This window comes from Chenopodium quinoa, unplaced genomic scaffold, assembly GCF_001683475.1.
Source record: "Chenopodium quinoa cultivar QQ74 unplaced genomic scaffold, ASM168347v1, whole genome shotgun sequence".
NCBI lineage: Eukaryota > Viridiplantae > Streptophyta > Magnoliopsida > Caryophyllales > Amaranthaceae > Chenopodium > Chenopodium quinoa.
This window is the reverse complement of record NW_018745523.1, coordinates 3,158,229-3,171,003: the sequence shown is the minus strand read 5'-3', so window position 1 is coordinate 3,171,003 and position 12,775 is coordinate 3,158,229. Positions and strand designations below refer to the sequence as shown.

At 33.9% G+C, this 12,775-nt stretch overlaps 1 protein-coding gene and 1 pseudogene across 3 annotated transcripts; both read left to right on the top strand.

Annotated features, from left to right (window-relative positions):
- The first annotated feature begins 662 nt into the window (after positions 1-662).
- LOC110715538 lies at positions 663-12,328 on the top strand (annotated as a pseudogene).
- LOC110715539 (serine/threonine-protein phosphatase 7 long form homolog) lies at positions 2,329-6,460 on the top strand. 3 transcript variants are annotated; one of them, XM_021894123.1, is made up of 3 exons: positions 2,329-2,757; positions 3,399-5,581; positions 5,734-6,460. In XM_021894123.1, exons 2-3 carry the CDS (start codon positions 5,156-5,158, stop codon positions 5,860-5,862), a joined length of 555 nt encoding a protein of 184 aa, XP_021749815.1. In that variant the 5' UTR covers positions 2,329-2,757; positions 3,399-5,155; the 3' UTR covers positions 5,863-6,460. The 3 variants fall into 2 exon arrangements, 2 of the variants coding, with proteins under 2 accessions (XP_021749815.1, XP_021749813.1); XM_021894121.1 differs by lacking the exon at positions 5,734-6,460 and having other exon boundaries at positions 3,399-5,692.
- Positions 12,329-12,775: the final 447 nt, after the last annotated feature.

The window sequence follows — 12,775 nt, the reverse complement described above, 5'->3', positions numbered from 1 at the left end:
GCCCATGATCAAGCCCACACAAAAAGGCTTACAAATCATAATACACATAGTACACACTAGTTAATAAACAAGACCAACCTTTCATATTCTTTCCATGTGGGACAATGCTCCCACAAAAACTTACTTGTTGAAGACTACATACAACAAACCTAACCAAATCACATATGATCATTCATATTGATCACATACACCAATAATAACCCACGTATCACATGGTTATTCCATAAAAAAAAAGATTAAATCAAAAAATAGAAATTTCAAAGAGCAATACTATTGCATAGCGGAAGCAAATTTATGAATCCCACCGGTGGGTTTAATATTCTAACCCACCAGCAGGGGGAGAATTTGTGTGAACGGTCCCAAGATTTAACCTGCTCTTGATACCATGCTAAATTATTTATGAGAGAATGAGTTGAATTGTATTGATGCTCTTGGCTATTATTTATAGCCTACAAAAGATAACCTACACAATATAAACTCTATCATATAAACTTCCATAAATCTATCTTAGAATATCAGTAAGATATATTATTATCCTAAATATAATATCATAAGATCTATATGGAAAATATATCACAACAGTATATTTTCCTATATTCCTAACAGAATTCTAGATCCGCCACTGCAACCTGTAATCATCGATTCTATAACGTGCTCTAAATTAATTCATCAGTTCACGTTACAGAGAGGGCATGGAATCAAATCATTTATGATTCCGATCCAACGCTACTCTCCTAGCCTTTATGAGCATGTTAATCTTCACCCATATATAAATTTTTTTACTATATTGAACTATTTTCCGAATACAATTTGGTATAAAGAAATTGTAAATATGGAAAAGAATCTAAAAGTTAAAATCAAAACCAAAACAGAGGAAAAAAGCATTAAGTTAGAGCCAACGAGTCCAACATCAGGATACTTCCTGAGTGAGATTGCAACACTCTATGTTCTTACAGTTTTTGAATCGGAGATCCCTATTGATACTTTAAGTTTCTACAATTTCTTCAATGGTGTTTTTCTTGACAGTCATCCCCGTCTTTCCTGTATTCCGGTAATATTACTACTTCATCCCTCTCCCTCACTATAACAATTTGACTGTTTTACTATTCACAAACATCAATTGGTGCGTTATATATAAGATTAACATTAAATACAACAATCTGCGCATAATTTTAACTTTCTTTAATTTTAATTTTAACCTGTTTATAATTAGGCATATTATTGTTCTGCTACTATCCCGATTTAGTTGTCTATGTTCTAGTTTATACACTTAGAGTACGATGCATCGCAAAGATATGTAACATGAGCCTATAGTCTTTCCCATTTGCAAGTCCTAGATGAATCTATGGCGTGTTTTATATTTCGGTATTTCCTACGTATTTTGTTACTTGCTTAATTCTCCATGCACGAAGTTTTAGGAGGAAAACTGGAAATTAAAGTACAGTAATAAATTATGATGAAATTAAGTAGAGTTGGTTGAATTTAAAAAAAAAACAAAAAAAAAAAACTTTAAAAGCAAAAACGAGTACAAGTGAGAAAGAGAGAAATATGATATGATATGAGGGGTCCATTAGTGGGATTGTAAAACATTATTTAAGTTTTTTTTTAAAAAAAAATAGTCAAGAGCAAGTAATAATAGACGGCTATTAAAGGAAAATAAACCAAGTAATAAATACGAATAGCATGGAGTATTATTTAAAAACGAGTACAAGTGAGAAAGAAAGAAATATGATATGATATGAGGGGTCCATTGGTGGGATTGTAAAACATTATTTAAGATTTTTTAAAAAAAAAAAATAGCCAAGAGCAAGTAATAATAGACAACTATTAAAGGAAAATAAAACAAGTAATAAATACGAATAGCATGGAGTATTATTTTTGGTGAAAAATAACACTCCAGACTATTATGAAACAATCTCTGCAATAAAAAAAAAAAAAAAAAAAAAAAAAAAAAAAAAGGTATCGTCATTGATATACCTATATCTTGAAAATTGATTTTGGCACACCCTAATTAATTTTGGCACACCCCTATGTGAGTAGAACATAAAAATTGTGCTCTCACATAGGGGTGTGCCAAAATCAATTAAGCGTGTATCAAAATCATTTCCCCTATATCTTTTGTACTCACATGAAAAGGCACCGTTATAATAAGTATGTGTATGTAGTACATTTAATTTTAAAAAACTTTTGTACTCTATATGCATTTGATATCCTACTATATTATTGTACATTGAGATAATTTTTATTGAATTTAGGGTAATTTTTATTGAATTTAGGGTAACTTTTAGACATTTTTTGAGTAACTTTTATCAATAAAGCATAAATAAGGACGATTTACGAAAATATTGTTAAATTGAAACTTATTTACCATTTTGCGTCGGCACTAAACTTATTTACCAAAATGCTGTCCACGTAGGATTGGGAATACGTTTGGGTCTATTTAATTTTAAAAATAACAAACCGCTACTTGAGGTAGCGGTTTTAATAGCTAAACTGCTATTCAAAGTAGCGGTTTTAATAAATATTTTACACAACTACATTAAAATTAAAACAAAAAAAGAACAGAAGACCACTACCCACATCACGCACCTCGACATCATCACTGGACCACCTCTCCATCCCCACGAGACCACCACCCACATCATGTCGCTGTCGTCATCTCCATCCTTCTACACACCAGAGGACGACCCAATTCACGTCGCCACCACCAATTGATGAATAAATTGGTTTTCTGATATTTACCCCCAAATTCATAAGGTATTTAGCCCTAATTTTTTTTTCATTAATTCATTAGTTGTTAAATTAAATTTTGTTGTTGTTTGGTTTGAAATTCACTTCGCCACCACCACTTAATGTCAAAATCAATACAATAAACTCATTTTGGTATGGAAATTCGGTGCTATAATTTCGTATTCCTGATTGTTAGGTTTTGCTTTGGTTGCTTTTGTTTTTCTTGGATTTTGCTTTAACTACATGCCAATTTAGCTATTCTCAGCAAGATTACCATGCTTGGAAGATATAATTAATCAACATGGCATCCTTTTCTTATTATTAAAAGTGTTGGATATGTACTTACTAATTTATATAAAATACTACAATTGCCATATTGTACTGTATATTGGATGAATGGTGCTTTAGTTGTCAAACTCAATTTATAAATTGTGAAGTTAATTCCAAATATAATCAATTACATGGTGCTCTAATTTGGCATTTTGTTACAATAGTGCTATAAATTGACAATCTATTTTAATAGTGGTTTCACTTGGGATTGTAGTACAATTTGGAGCTCTTTATTTTGATGTTATTATAGTGCTCTAACTTGACACGTTGAATAATTATTTATAGTGTAATTTAGAATAAAATGAATGTGATTATTTTTATTTTTTTTTAATGGTAAGGTTTTGTTTAGAAATGGAAGAACCTATTGTATGTTATTGGGGCGGAGAAGTTACACAAAGTAATGGAAATGTCACGTATAAAGGTGGTGAGAAGAAATTTGTTTTTCTCAAATCTTCCATGAATTTCTCAATGTTTTTGAACAAGCTATATGAACTTGTGAAATGTGATCCAAAGAATGTAAAATTAAAGGTGCAGATGAAATATCCTACTTTTGGTTCATATACACTTCTTCCCCTTGATGACGACATTTCTTTAAGAGCCATGTGGGTTGGTATATCAAAGTTGTCGGGTTCCACTATGGAGTTATAGATTGACCAAGTTGTCAAGCAGGTAGTAATGGAGACTAGCTTGGGGTTATATCCTAGCTCCAATTCTAGTATACCTCTCCAAATGACTGGAACAAATTCAGAGGTAGCAGTCTCTTTCACAAGATTGCTGACTGATGATGTTTATGTTCAACAACATATTTCGGAGCTAACTTCTCCCACACCAACTCCTCACACAGGAACGTCCTCCAGAAATCCCTCTCTAGATGCACTCGATTACATTAATCTTGAACAAGTTGATGGCTTTGGAACCATAGTAGATAATTTGGATAGTGATGAAGGTGATGAAGAAGGTGCATGTGAGGAAAATGACATTGTCATAAAAACAAATGCTCCTTCACAATCTTTTAATGTCATAGAAGAAATGGATCAAACACTTTGTGACTCATGGATAACATGGCTAGGAAACAACACTTATAATGGCGAATTCAGTGTTGGTCAGGAGTTTGACTCCTTACATCAACTGAAAGATATAGTAAAATCATACTCCATCACTAAAAATCAATCATTTCGAGTTGTTGAGTCCGAGCCATCAAAGTATGTTGTGGAGTGTAAAAGGAAAAAGACACACAATTGTCCTTGGAAGCTGCGTGCAATTAAGGATCCAATGTTACCTATTTTTCGAGTTGTGGAGTATAATGGTCCGCATGCAAATAATTGTGTAGGTGACATTATCTCCGGTGATCATCAAAATCTCACTTTTGAATTTGTGTGAAATATCATCTTAGATCTTGTACGAGTTGATCCTTCTCTTAAAATACGTGCTATTGTACAAGTTATTAAGGATCGAACCAAATTCTCTATAACTTACAGGAAGGCGTGGCTAGCAAAACAAAAGGCAATTGCCATTATATTTGGTGATTGGGAGAAATCGTATGAAGAGTTGCCTAGGTACATGCAAGCTTTACAAGAAGCCAATGAGGGAACTGTTGTTCATTGGAGCACAATAGAGACATCTAATCCGTCTATTTATGTGTTCAAAAGAGTTTTTTCGGCTTTTAAGCCATCTATTGATTGATTTCGGCACTGTAGACCTCTAATCACTATTGATGGGACTCACTTATATGGGAGGTACAAGGGCACCTTGCTCATAGCAATGGCAACTGATGCAAACTTTCAGCTTTTCCCTCTTACCTTTGCGATTGTAGAAAATGAGTCTATCGAAACTTGGTCATGGTTCATGGCATGTCTTAGGCAATCAGTCACTCAAAGAAGAGGTTTATGTGTCATTTCTGATCGACATGCAGGGATATTAGATGCAATGAATAAGGAGGGGAGTGGATGGGAGGAGCCTTTTGCACATCATAGGTTTTGCATTCGACATCTTGCATCTAACGTGGGAAAACACTTAATGGATGCATTCTTGTTGCATGCGGTGAATGTGGTTTTTTTTTCTTTTTTATGGTAATAACTTAGTCATCATAATGTAGATGACATGGAAACCATATACCGAGGAGGTTCTTGCATCCTTGCCTGAGATATGTCGATCCGATCATAATGTGATGCGCACTTTTGCGCCATTGATTTGCTTTGATATTGTGGAGTACCATCTGCCAGGACGAGTTATGCGACAGTTTGGTTTGGAGCAAACGATCCCTACAACTCTTGACACAAGTGATAAGTTGCATAAGGTGGATAAACGTAAGCGCAACAAAAACTATGACATTGTGCATGAAAAGTATATAGAAGAATGGCAGAAGCGTGAGGATAGAGTAGTTTCTGGTCATCCATTTAGTGGTCGCACATTAGTACAGTACATGAATTGGTATCGGTGCATCACTAGGACCATCATCACTCCTCCTACACAAATCCGCCCTTCTACTCATTACCAACCTGCCTCGACTGAGTTGGTGTTGGTAAGATTGACCAAGTTTCTAATTTTTCTTTTAGCATGTTAAATGTTGTAAACTTTAAGTTTCTAATTTTTCTTTTAACATGTTAAATGTTGTAAACTTTTCAAATTTTTGTTGTTGTTGTTTTTTTTTCTTTCTTTCTTTCTTTTTTACAGTCACATGCATTAGGTGATATAGCCCAAAGGTGCATGCGAATTATTGAGGTTGTTGGTGATTTGCCTATGGAGAAAGCATTACCGTTGACTTTAGAATCCTTTTTGCACTATAAATGCATATTGTGCTGACACATTAACAAGGGTCGATCAACCTCACCTCCTCCAAGATAGTGAAGTTCTTCGGTCACCCTCGGCCTCCACACCATCTAGCTCCTCCTTGAAAAGTGTGTTTCACTCTCAAGCACCCCGCAAACGAAAACATAGGGATCTTCGTGGTCGAGGACGTGGACCTTCTTGTCAACTGAGCACAAGTTTTTCACCTTCAGTTTCTTCTCCTGCTTTGACTACTACACCTATGCTCTCATCTAGTACTTTGACTACATCTACACCTCTGCCCTCTTTTACTCCTCGACCCTCTTTGCTTGCAACCACTAGTTCACCCTCGTTCACATCCATGTTGCCACATAATTATTCTGGTATTTCTACTCATCAAGTAGCCTATTCTACAGTTGTATCTCCACCACTAGTTTATGCTCGACGAACCACTTTTACTACATCACCCATTTTGGAAGTGGATGAGTCAAATTTTGAAACACCATGACCATTACATCGTAAAAAACGCCATTAGAGTAGGAGATGTAAATTATTTTGCTTCATCAGAACTCATTTTGGTATATTTGTAATACTTGCTTTAATTAATTCAATGTTATTATAAATATTTTGGTTTGTTTGTGAACATTTGTTATTGGTTGGAATTGTTTTAAATAGGTTAATTGTATAAGTTGTGTGGATGTACATGACATGATATTGTTACAGGTTGCACAAATGAGGGGATGATGCCTACAGGTTTATCAACTTTTCGATTATAATTTTCAGCTTAAAACCGCTACCTCAAGTAGCAGTTTATGTACTAAAACCGCTACTTGAAGTAGCGGTTTATATACCAAAACCGCTACTTGAAGTAGCGGTTTATATACCAAAACCGCTACCTCATGTAGCGGTTTATGTACAAAAACCGCTACTTGAAGTAGCGGTTTATATACTATAACCGCTACCTTAAGTAGCGGTTTTAAGCTGAAAATATATTTTAAAAAATTAACAAAGTTTCCCGATCCTACGTGGACAGCATTTTGGTAAATAAGTTTAGTACCAACCCAAAATGGTAAATAAGTTTCAATTTAACCATATTTTGGTAAATCGTCCCATAAATAACTTATATTTATATCAAGGTAAATTTCATTCATTACAACGTAACTTTTGATCATTTAAGATAATTTTATAGCGGATGTTCAATATTTTATCATATATCCAATGTTTTTAAATATTTATCATTTTTTCGGATTTTTTTGAAAATAACACCACATATTTTGAAAAAAATGGATTATAACACCACCTTTTCTCAAATTTGTATTATAACACCACATAAAAATCAAAAAAATTGATTTCACCACCTACTAACGGATTCCATCCAAGAATCCGTTAGTGGGGCTCACTTTGGACACATGTCACTCATCTATTGGATTAAAAAAATTAAATATATTTTTTTAAAAAAAAGAAAAATCCTAAAATGCTAAACCAGCCACCACCGTCACCCAAACCTAACCCCCGAAGCTCCGAGACCGTCGCTGAACCACCGTCGTCACCATACCCTACCCCAAGACCTCCGATACCGTCACCACACCATCGAAACCCCAACCCACACCGTCGCCGAACCACCATCAGCCGAAACCAAACCCAACCCAGCCGAAACCTCCCAGCCACTTCGCTTCCTCCCTGAAAAACCACCCCTGTACTTCCGCTTCACCTTCAAACTGGCCGAAAACCACTTTCGAAGCCCCAGCTGGGTCGATTTTGCGGTGAGGCGACGACATGGGTGGTTTTCGGTGGTTCGTGGTAAGGGTTTGCACGGATTGATTGGTGGGATTTGCGGTGGGGGAGGGGGCTGTGGTGGGTGGGGATGATAGGCGGCGATTTCGCTGGTGAAGGAAGGGTTGTTGGCGTCAGTAAGAGTCTCCGGCTGTGGATTCGCGGCCGCCGGTGGTGGGCTAGTGGCTGGGTTTGGGTTATAGGGTGTTTTTATTTTTTAATTTTTTTTACCTTTATTTTTTAAACCAATGTCTTATTGCCACGTGTCTATCTTGGGTCCCACTAACGGATTTCATCCAAAATTCAGTTAGAAGGTGGTGAAATCTAATTTTTGGATTTTTTTGTGGTGTTATAATCCATTTTTTGTAAAATTTGTGGTGTTATTTTCAAAAAAATCCTTTTTTTTACATGATTGTGTTCATATTTGTACATTTATAACTTTATGAGCAGATTGAAGGGAAAAACGGAAGAAAATTTTGGAAGAAAGTGAAAGTAAATGTGAAAGATCACATAATAAATCCCCAATTTTGGCAGAAGGTCTATCACCAGAAATATATAGTAAGCATTTAGAAGATTACGTATCTGAATTAGCTACAACACAATATCAACTAAATAAACCTTTGTGGGAAGTTCACACTTTCAATTACCCTACAAACAATGCAACTTCAACTTTGATTATTAAGTTTCACCATGCTATTGCTGATGGTGTCTCACTTATGGGAGTTCTCCTCACTTGCTGTCGAAGAGTCGATGATCCTACGCTTCCTATCGTTATACCCTCGAGAACTAGCTTAGAAGGTGAACACAATGTTACCTACAATGTTATGAAAACATTGGCCATTGTACCTAGATTTCTTTCTTCTATTGTTACTTCGACATATGATTATGGACAAACTCTTAGGGCGGTGCTGTTTGAAGACGAGTGTACTCCAATTAGGTCAGGGAAAACCAACATGCTTCTTCCAAACTCGGCTAGAGTTTGTTCAGTCATTCTGCCTCTCAGTGGTATCAAAAGAATTAGGTCACTTCTAAATGTGGTAAGGCAACTAACATTTGAGACAAATAATTACTTGATTACTTCCCCTCTATTCTTTTTTACTTGACCAGTTTCTTTTATCACCCTTGCCAGTGCAAAATATATAAAAGTTATATTTTATGATAGTACTTATTGAGACAAATTCAAAAAGATTCCACATGAATATGTTTTTCCTACATATTATTCTCAAAAAACTGTCAAAAGAGGAGTGGTGATAAATAGTGTAAAAGTCAAAGCGGGTCAAGTATAAAAGAACGGTAGAAGTATTACTTTGTAAGAGAGTCACATAAGACAATGATGTTGACTAAAATATACTTCCTCTGTTTTTTATTACTTGACCCGCTTTGACTTTTACACTATTCATCGCCTCTTTTTTTACCGTCTTTTGTGAATAATATGTAAGGAAAAATATATTCATGTATGATGTTTTTGGATTCGTCTCAATAAGCAGTGGCGGATCCAGGATTCTAAGTCAGGGGTAGCACACTAAACACTAGAGAGAGAAAAAAACTCAATATAGTACCGAATAACTTGAAACTCAAATTAAATTTACGATAATTTTAACATATTTAGTTAAATGATAAATCAGGTTCATTTTTTAAATTATTCCTTGTGTTATTGTAAAAGTAACCATTTAATTTATGTATCTACTTCGCCTAAATTTTGCAATGAATTTATTTCATGGATAAATTATATACTGCATAGTGCATATTAGATACTCCCTCCGTTTTTAAATACTTGTTTCGTTTTTTCATGGGCGGAGTTTTAAGAGAAATTGAAAAAAAATAATAAATCAAGGAGGTAATGGGGTAAGAGGAAGAATAAAAAATTGTAAAAAAACAAAAGTAGTCGAGAGAATTGAAGAAGAGAGAATATAAAATTAGTAAAATATGATTTAGGTTGGGTCCACTAGGTCAGATAAATAAATAAAATATTGTATAAGCTTTCCAAATAAGAAAATTGAGCAAGTATTTAAAAACGGCCGAAAAAAAAGTGAAGCAAGTATTTAAAAATGGATAAAGTATCAAAATACTCTGTACAACAATCAAATAAAAATTAGTTCAAATTAAGCTAGTACTAATTTTCTCCACGAATTTTGTATTAATATTATTAATCAATTTTTAAAGGAACTTATGTTTATCTAATTTAGAGAAGTGGAATCTTTGAAAGATAAAACCATTACAATACTGAGGAATAAAAGCCAAAAAAAAAAAGAAAAATGCAGTACTGAGTGGCGAGTACTTAGGAAAAAAAAAAAAAAAAGATGGGACGGGATTCGAACCACTAACCCCCCGCTAGAATAAGGTACATCTATTTTAGACCTTTGTTACCACTGAAGCAAGATAAAACTATCTCATACAAAAGGTAATGTTTAACAAATATACAAAATACCAAACTGGAGGCTTTTTACATAATTTTTTTTTTAAAAAATCTGGGGGTAGCACGTGTCCCCCCAGGTTCCAACGTAGGTCCGCTAGTGCCAATAAGTACTATCATAATATATAACTTTTATAATTTTTACTTATGAAGAATTTAACTTATTGATCGTTAAAGTTTTACATTGGCAAACGTGATAAAAGAAACAGATCAAGTAAAAAAGAACAGAGGAAGTATGTTTTAATATTTGTGACCTTTTTCACAGACTATATGTTAATGATCTTGTTACCGGGATAATCTCATTTGCAACTTGGTTGTATATCTAAGAAGTAGACCAAGGACGAGTACATAATTGGGGCCGAATGACCGCATCAATAGTCTTCAACATTAGGAGTATCAAGGGATATGCAACTTCAGAAGAAACGCGTAAGGGTAATACATGGGGAAACAAAATCTCTGTTATTGAATTATCACTCCCAAAATTTAAGGAGGATCAGCTTACAAATCCACTCAATTTTGTCATGAATGTCCATAAAATTATGAAGAGAAAAGTGGAAAGTGTTGGTGCCATTTATCTCGCAGCATGGACCCTTGATGCTATAAGGATATTCGGAGGATTTAAGGTTGGCCATTTATGCATCTACATTATTAATTGTTTATTATGAAATTGTTAAATATTCATTGATCCACGTCTTAGACCTTTAACATCTCTGAAATGTTTTGACTTTTCGAGAGTTTTAGAAAAGTTAGTTGAATTTATTAAATAGGTAGTGGGGTATAAAATAGTTGAGGAGGGAGAAAAGAGTAAGGGATATTGTGAGGACCGTTAGTTATTAGAATGTTATTTTAAGAGGGATACCCAGTCAATTCCCAAGATAAACAAAAGGGGTATAATTGTCTTTTCAAGTATCAGTGGAGATGTATATGCGTCTTTTCATGTACTAGTCGAGGGGTACATGTGTAATTTCCTCACCAAATAGTAAAAGCAAAAAAACAAACAGTAATTGGACAGCTCACCAAAAGTACTGAATAAATAACTCTGTTTTTTCAATATATTTACAAAAATGTCATCAGATTAACAAAAATTCATTTATCTGGCAGATTAACTTGTATTTTCCCTTATTTTAAAAACCAGGGAAAATATTATGAGGAAATTAGAGAGAAGTTACTAAAAAAGAAAATGTTTCATTTATTTAAACACAGTCGGAAAAAGAAAACATTTTATTCATTTACAAACGAAGGCCGGGTAGGTATCACTTTTGACCAAAAACAATATTTTATTTCATAATATAGTCACTTAAAAAAAATCAATACACTTTTATTAATTATTACGTCTACTACATTCATTCCAATAATATCTCAACAATTCACATATATGTTCACCCTTCTATTACATCCGTTCCAATAATATTGAAACAATTCACATATATTCATATATTTGTCATTAATTCAAGAATCGCCAATGGTTTTCCTTAGCCGTTGGACGTTGGTGCGTAAATGTTACTTAAATTACATAAGTGATGATGGCCCATGTAGGCAGCAGCTCGGACCTTTGAAAAAAGCTGGAAAAATTCAACCTTTACGATCACAAATTTGGCTGGTCCAAGTCACCAAAATCAGTATTGGCAGTCACCCTGTATGTGGCTTTTACTTCGCACCAACGAGAATGAACTTGGTTAGTTTTATCTTTATTCTCTTCTCCAATTTTTTAACATTCTAACAATATACTACGTATAAATTAAGTTCACATACACCGTATAAAATAAGTACAATTCAATTCAAATAATAATTTCAAATAAAATCAAATGAGCCAAACTGAACCTTAATAGGACGTACAAAACATTTGTGATGTGTATTTATGCATGTAAATTAACATATTACAAATATCGTCGTTGTCGTGATTGCAGAGTTTAACAGTTTCAGTGATGAGCTACATGGACAATCTAAGAATTGGTTTAGTAGTCGAAAATGGCTTCATTGATCACCAAAGATTAATTGCTAGTGTGGAAAAGGCTTATCACTTAATTCTCCAAGCTGCCACTGCTTCTACACAATCTACCGTTCACAGTAAAATTTAACTAATCCAGATTTTACTGCATGCGTAGTACAGTACTTCGGTAATTTTGAAGAGAATGTTGTCACGAAAATATTAGCGTAATTGTTTTTTTTTATTGGGTTGGTTGGTTGGTTGGTTGTTACCTCTTGCAATTATAGTTATTATACCCAGGTTGTTTTTGTTGTGCAAGAATATGTATTTATCATATCTCGTCATCTAAAAAAAAAAACATTTAAAATGTACTTCGGTTGGTATAATAGTGCTTGTATAATAGTTGCATGAGAAAGTCCATGCCCATTATTTTCATAATACCAACCATCTGTTGGTATATTTAGACATATTTAGACTTCGTATTTGTATAAGAATTATACCAATATGAAATTTAAAAATACCAACGAGACTTTAGTATGATGATCATTGAACACTTGACCATGCAATTATTGATTCATATAACCTCTTGCTTATACTTGCATACACTATGTATTTCTAGCTATCCGATCATTTATGACTTAATCAAGTACAGTTTTACACACTTGACAACTTAATTTAACTTTTGCACTACTTACACACTCATTTGACTATTTTTTGGGATTTATGTTTGAGATAAATATATTTATGTGAAATTTTATTAGAAACGTCTCAATAGATCTTATTACAATCTATTATTCGCCATAAGATCCATTTTGAAGCAAGCAGTACCTTTTTAG

Coding starts and splice junctions, on each gene's coding strand:
- LOC110715539 (XM_021894121.1), top strand. CDS start 3,736: ATGGAGACTAGCTTGGGGTTATATCCTAGCTCCAATTCTAGTATACCT.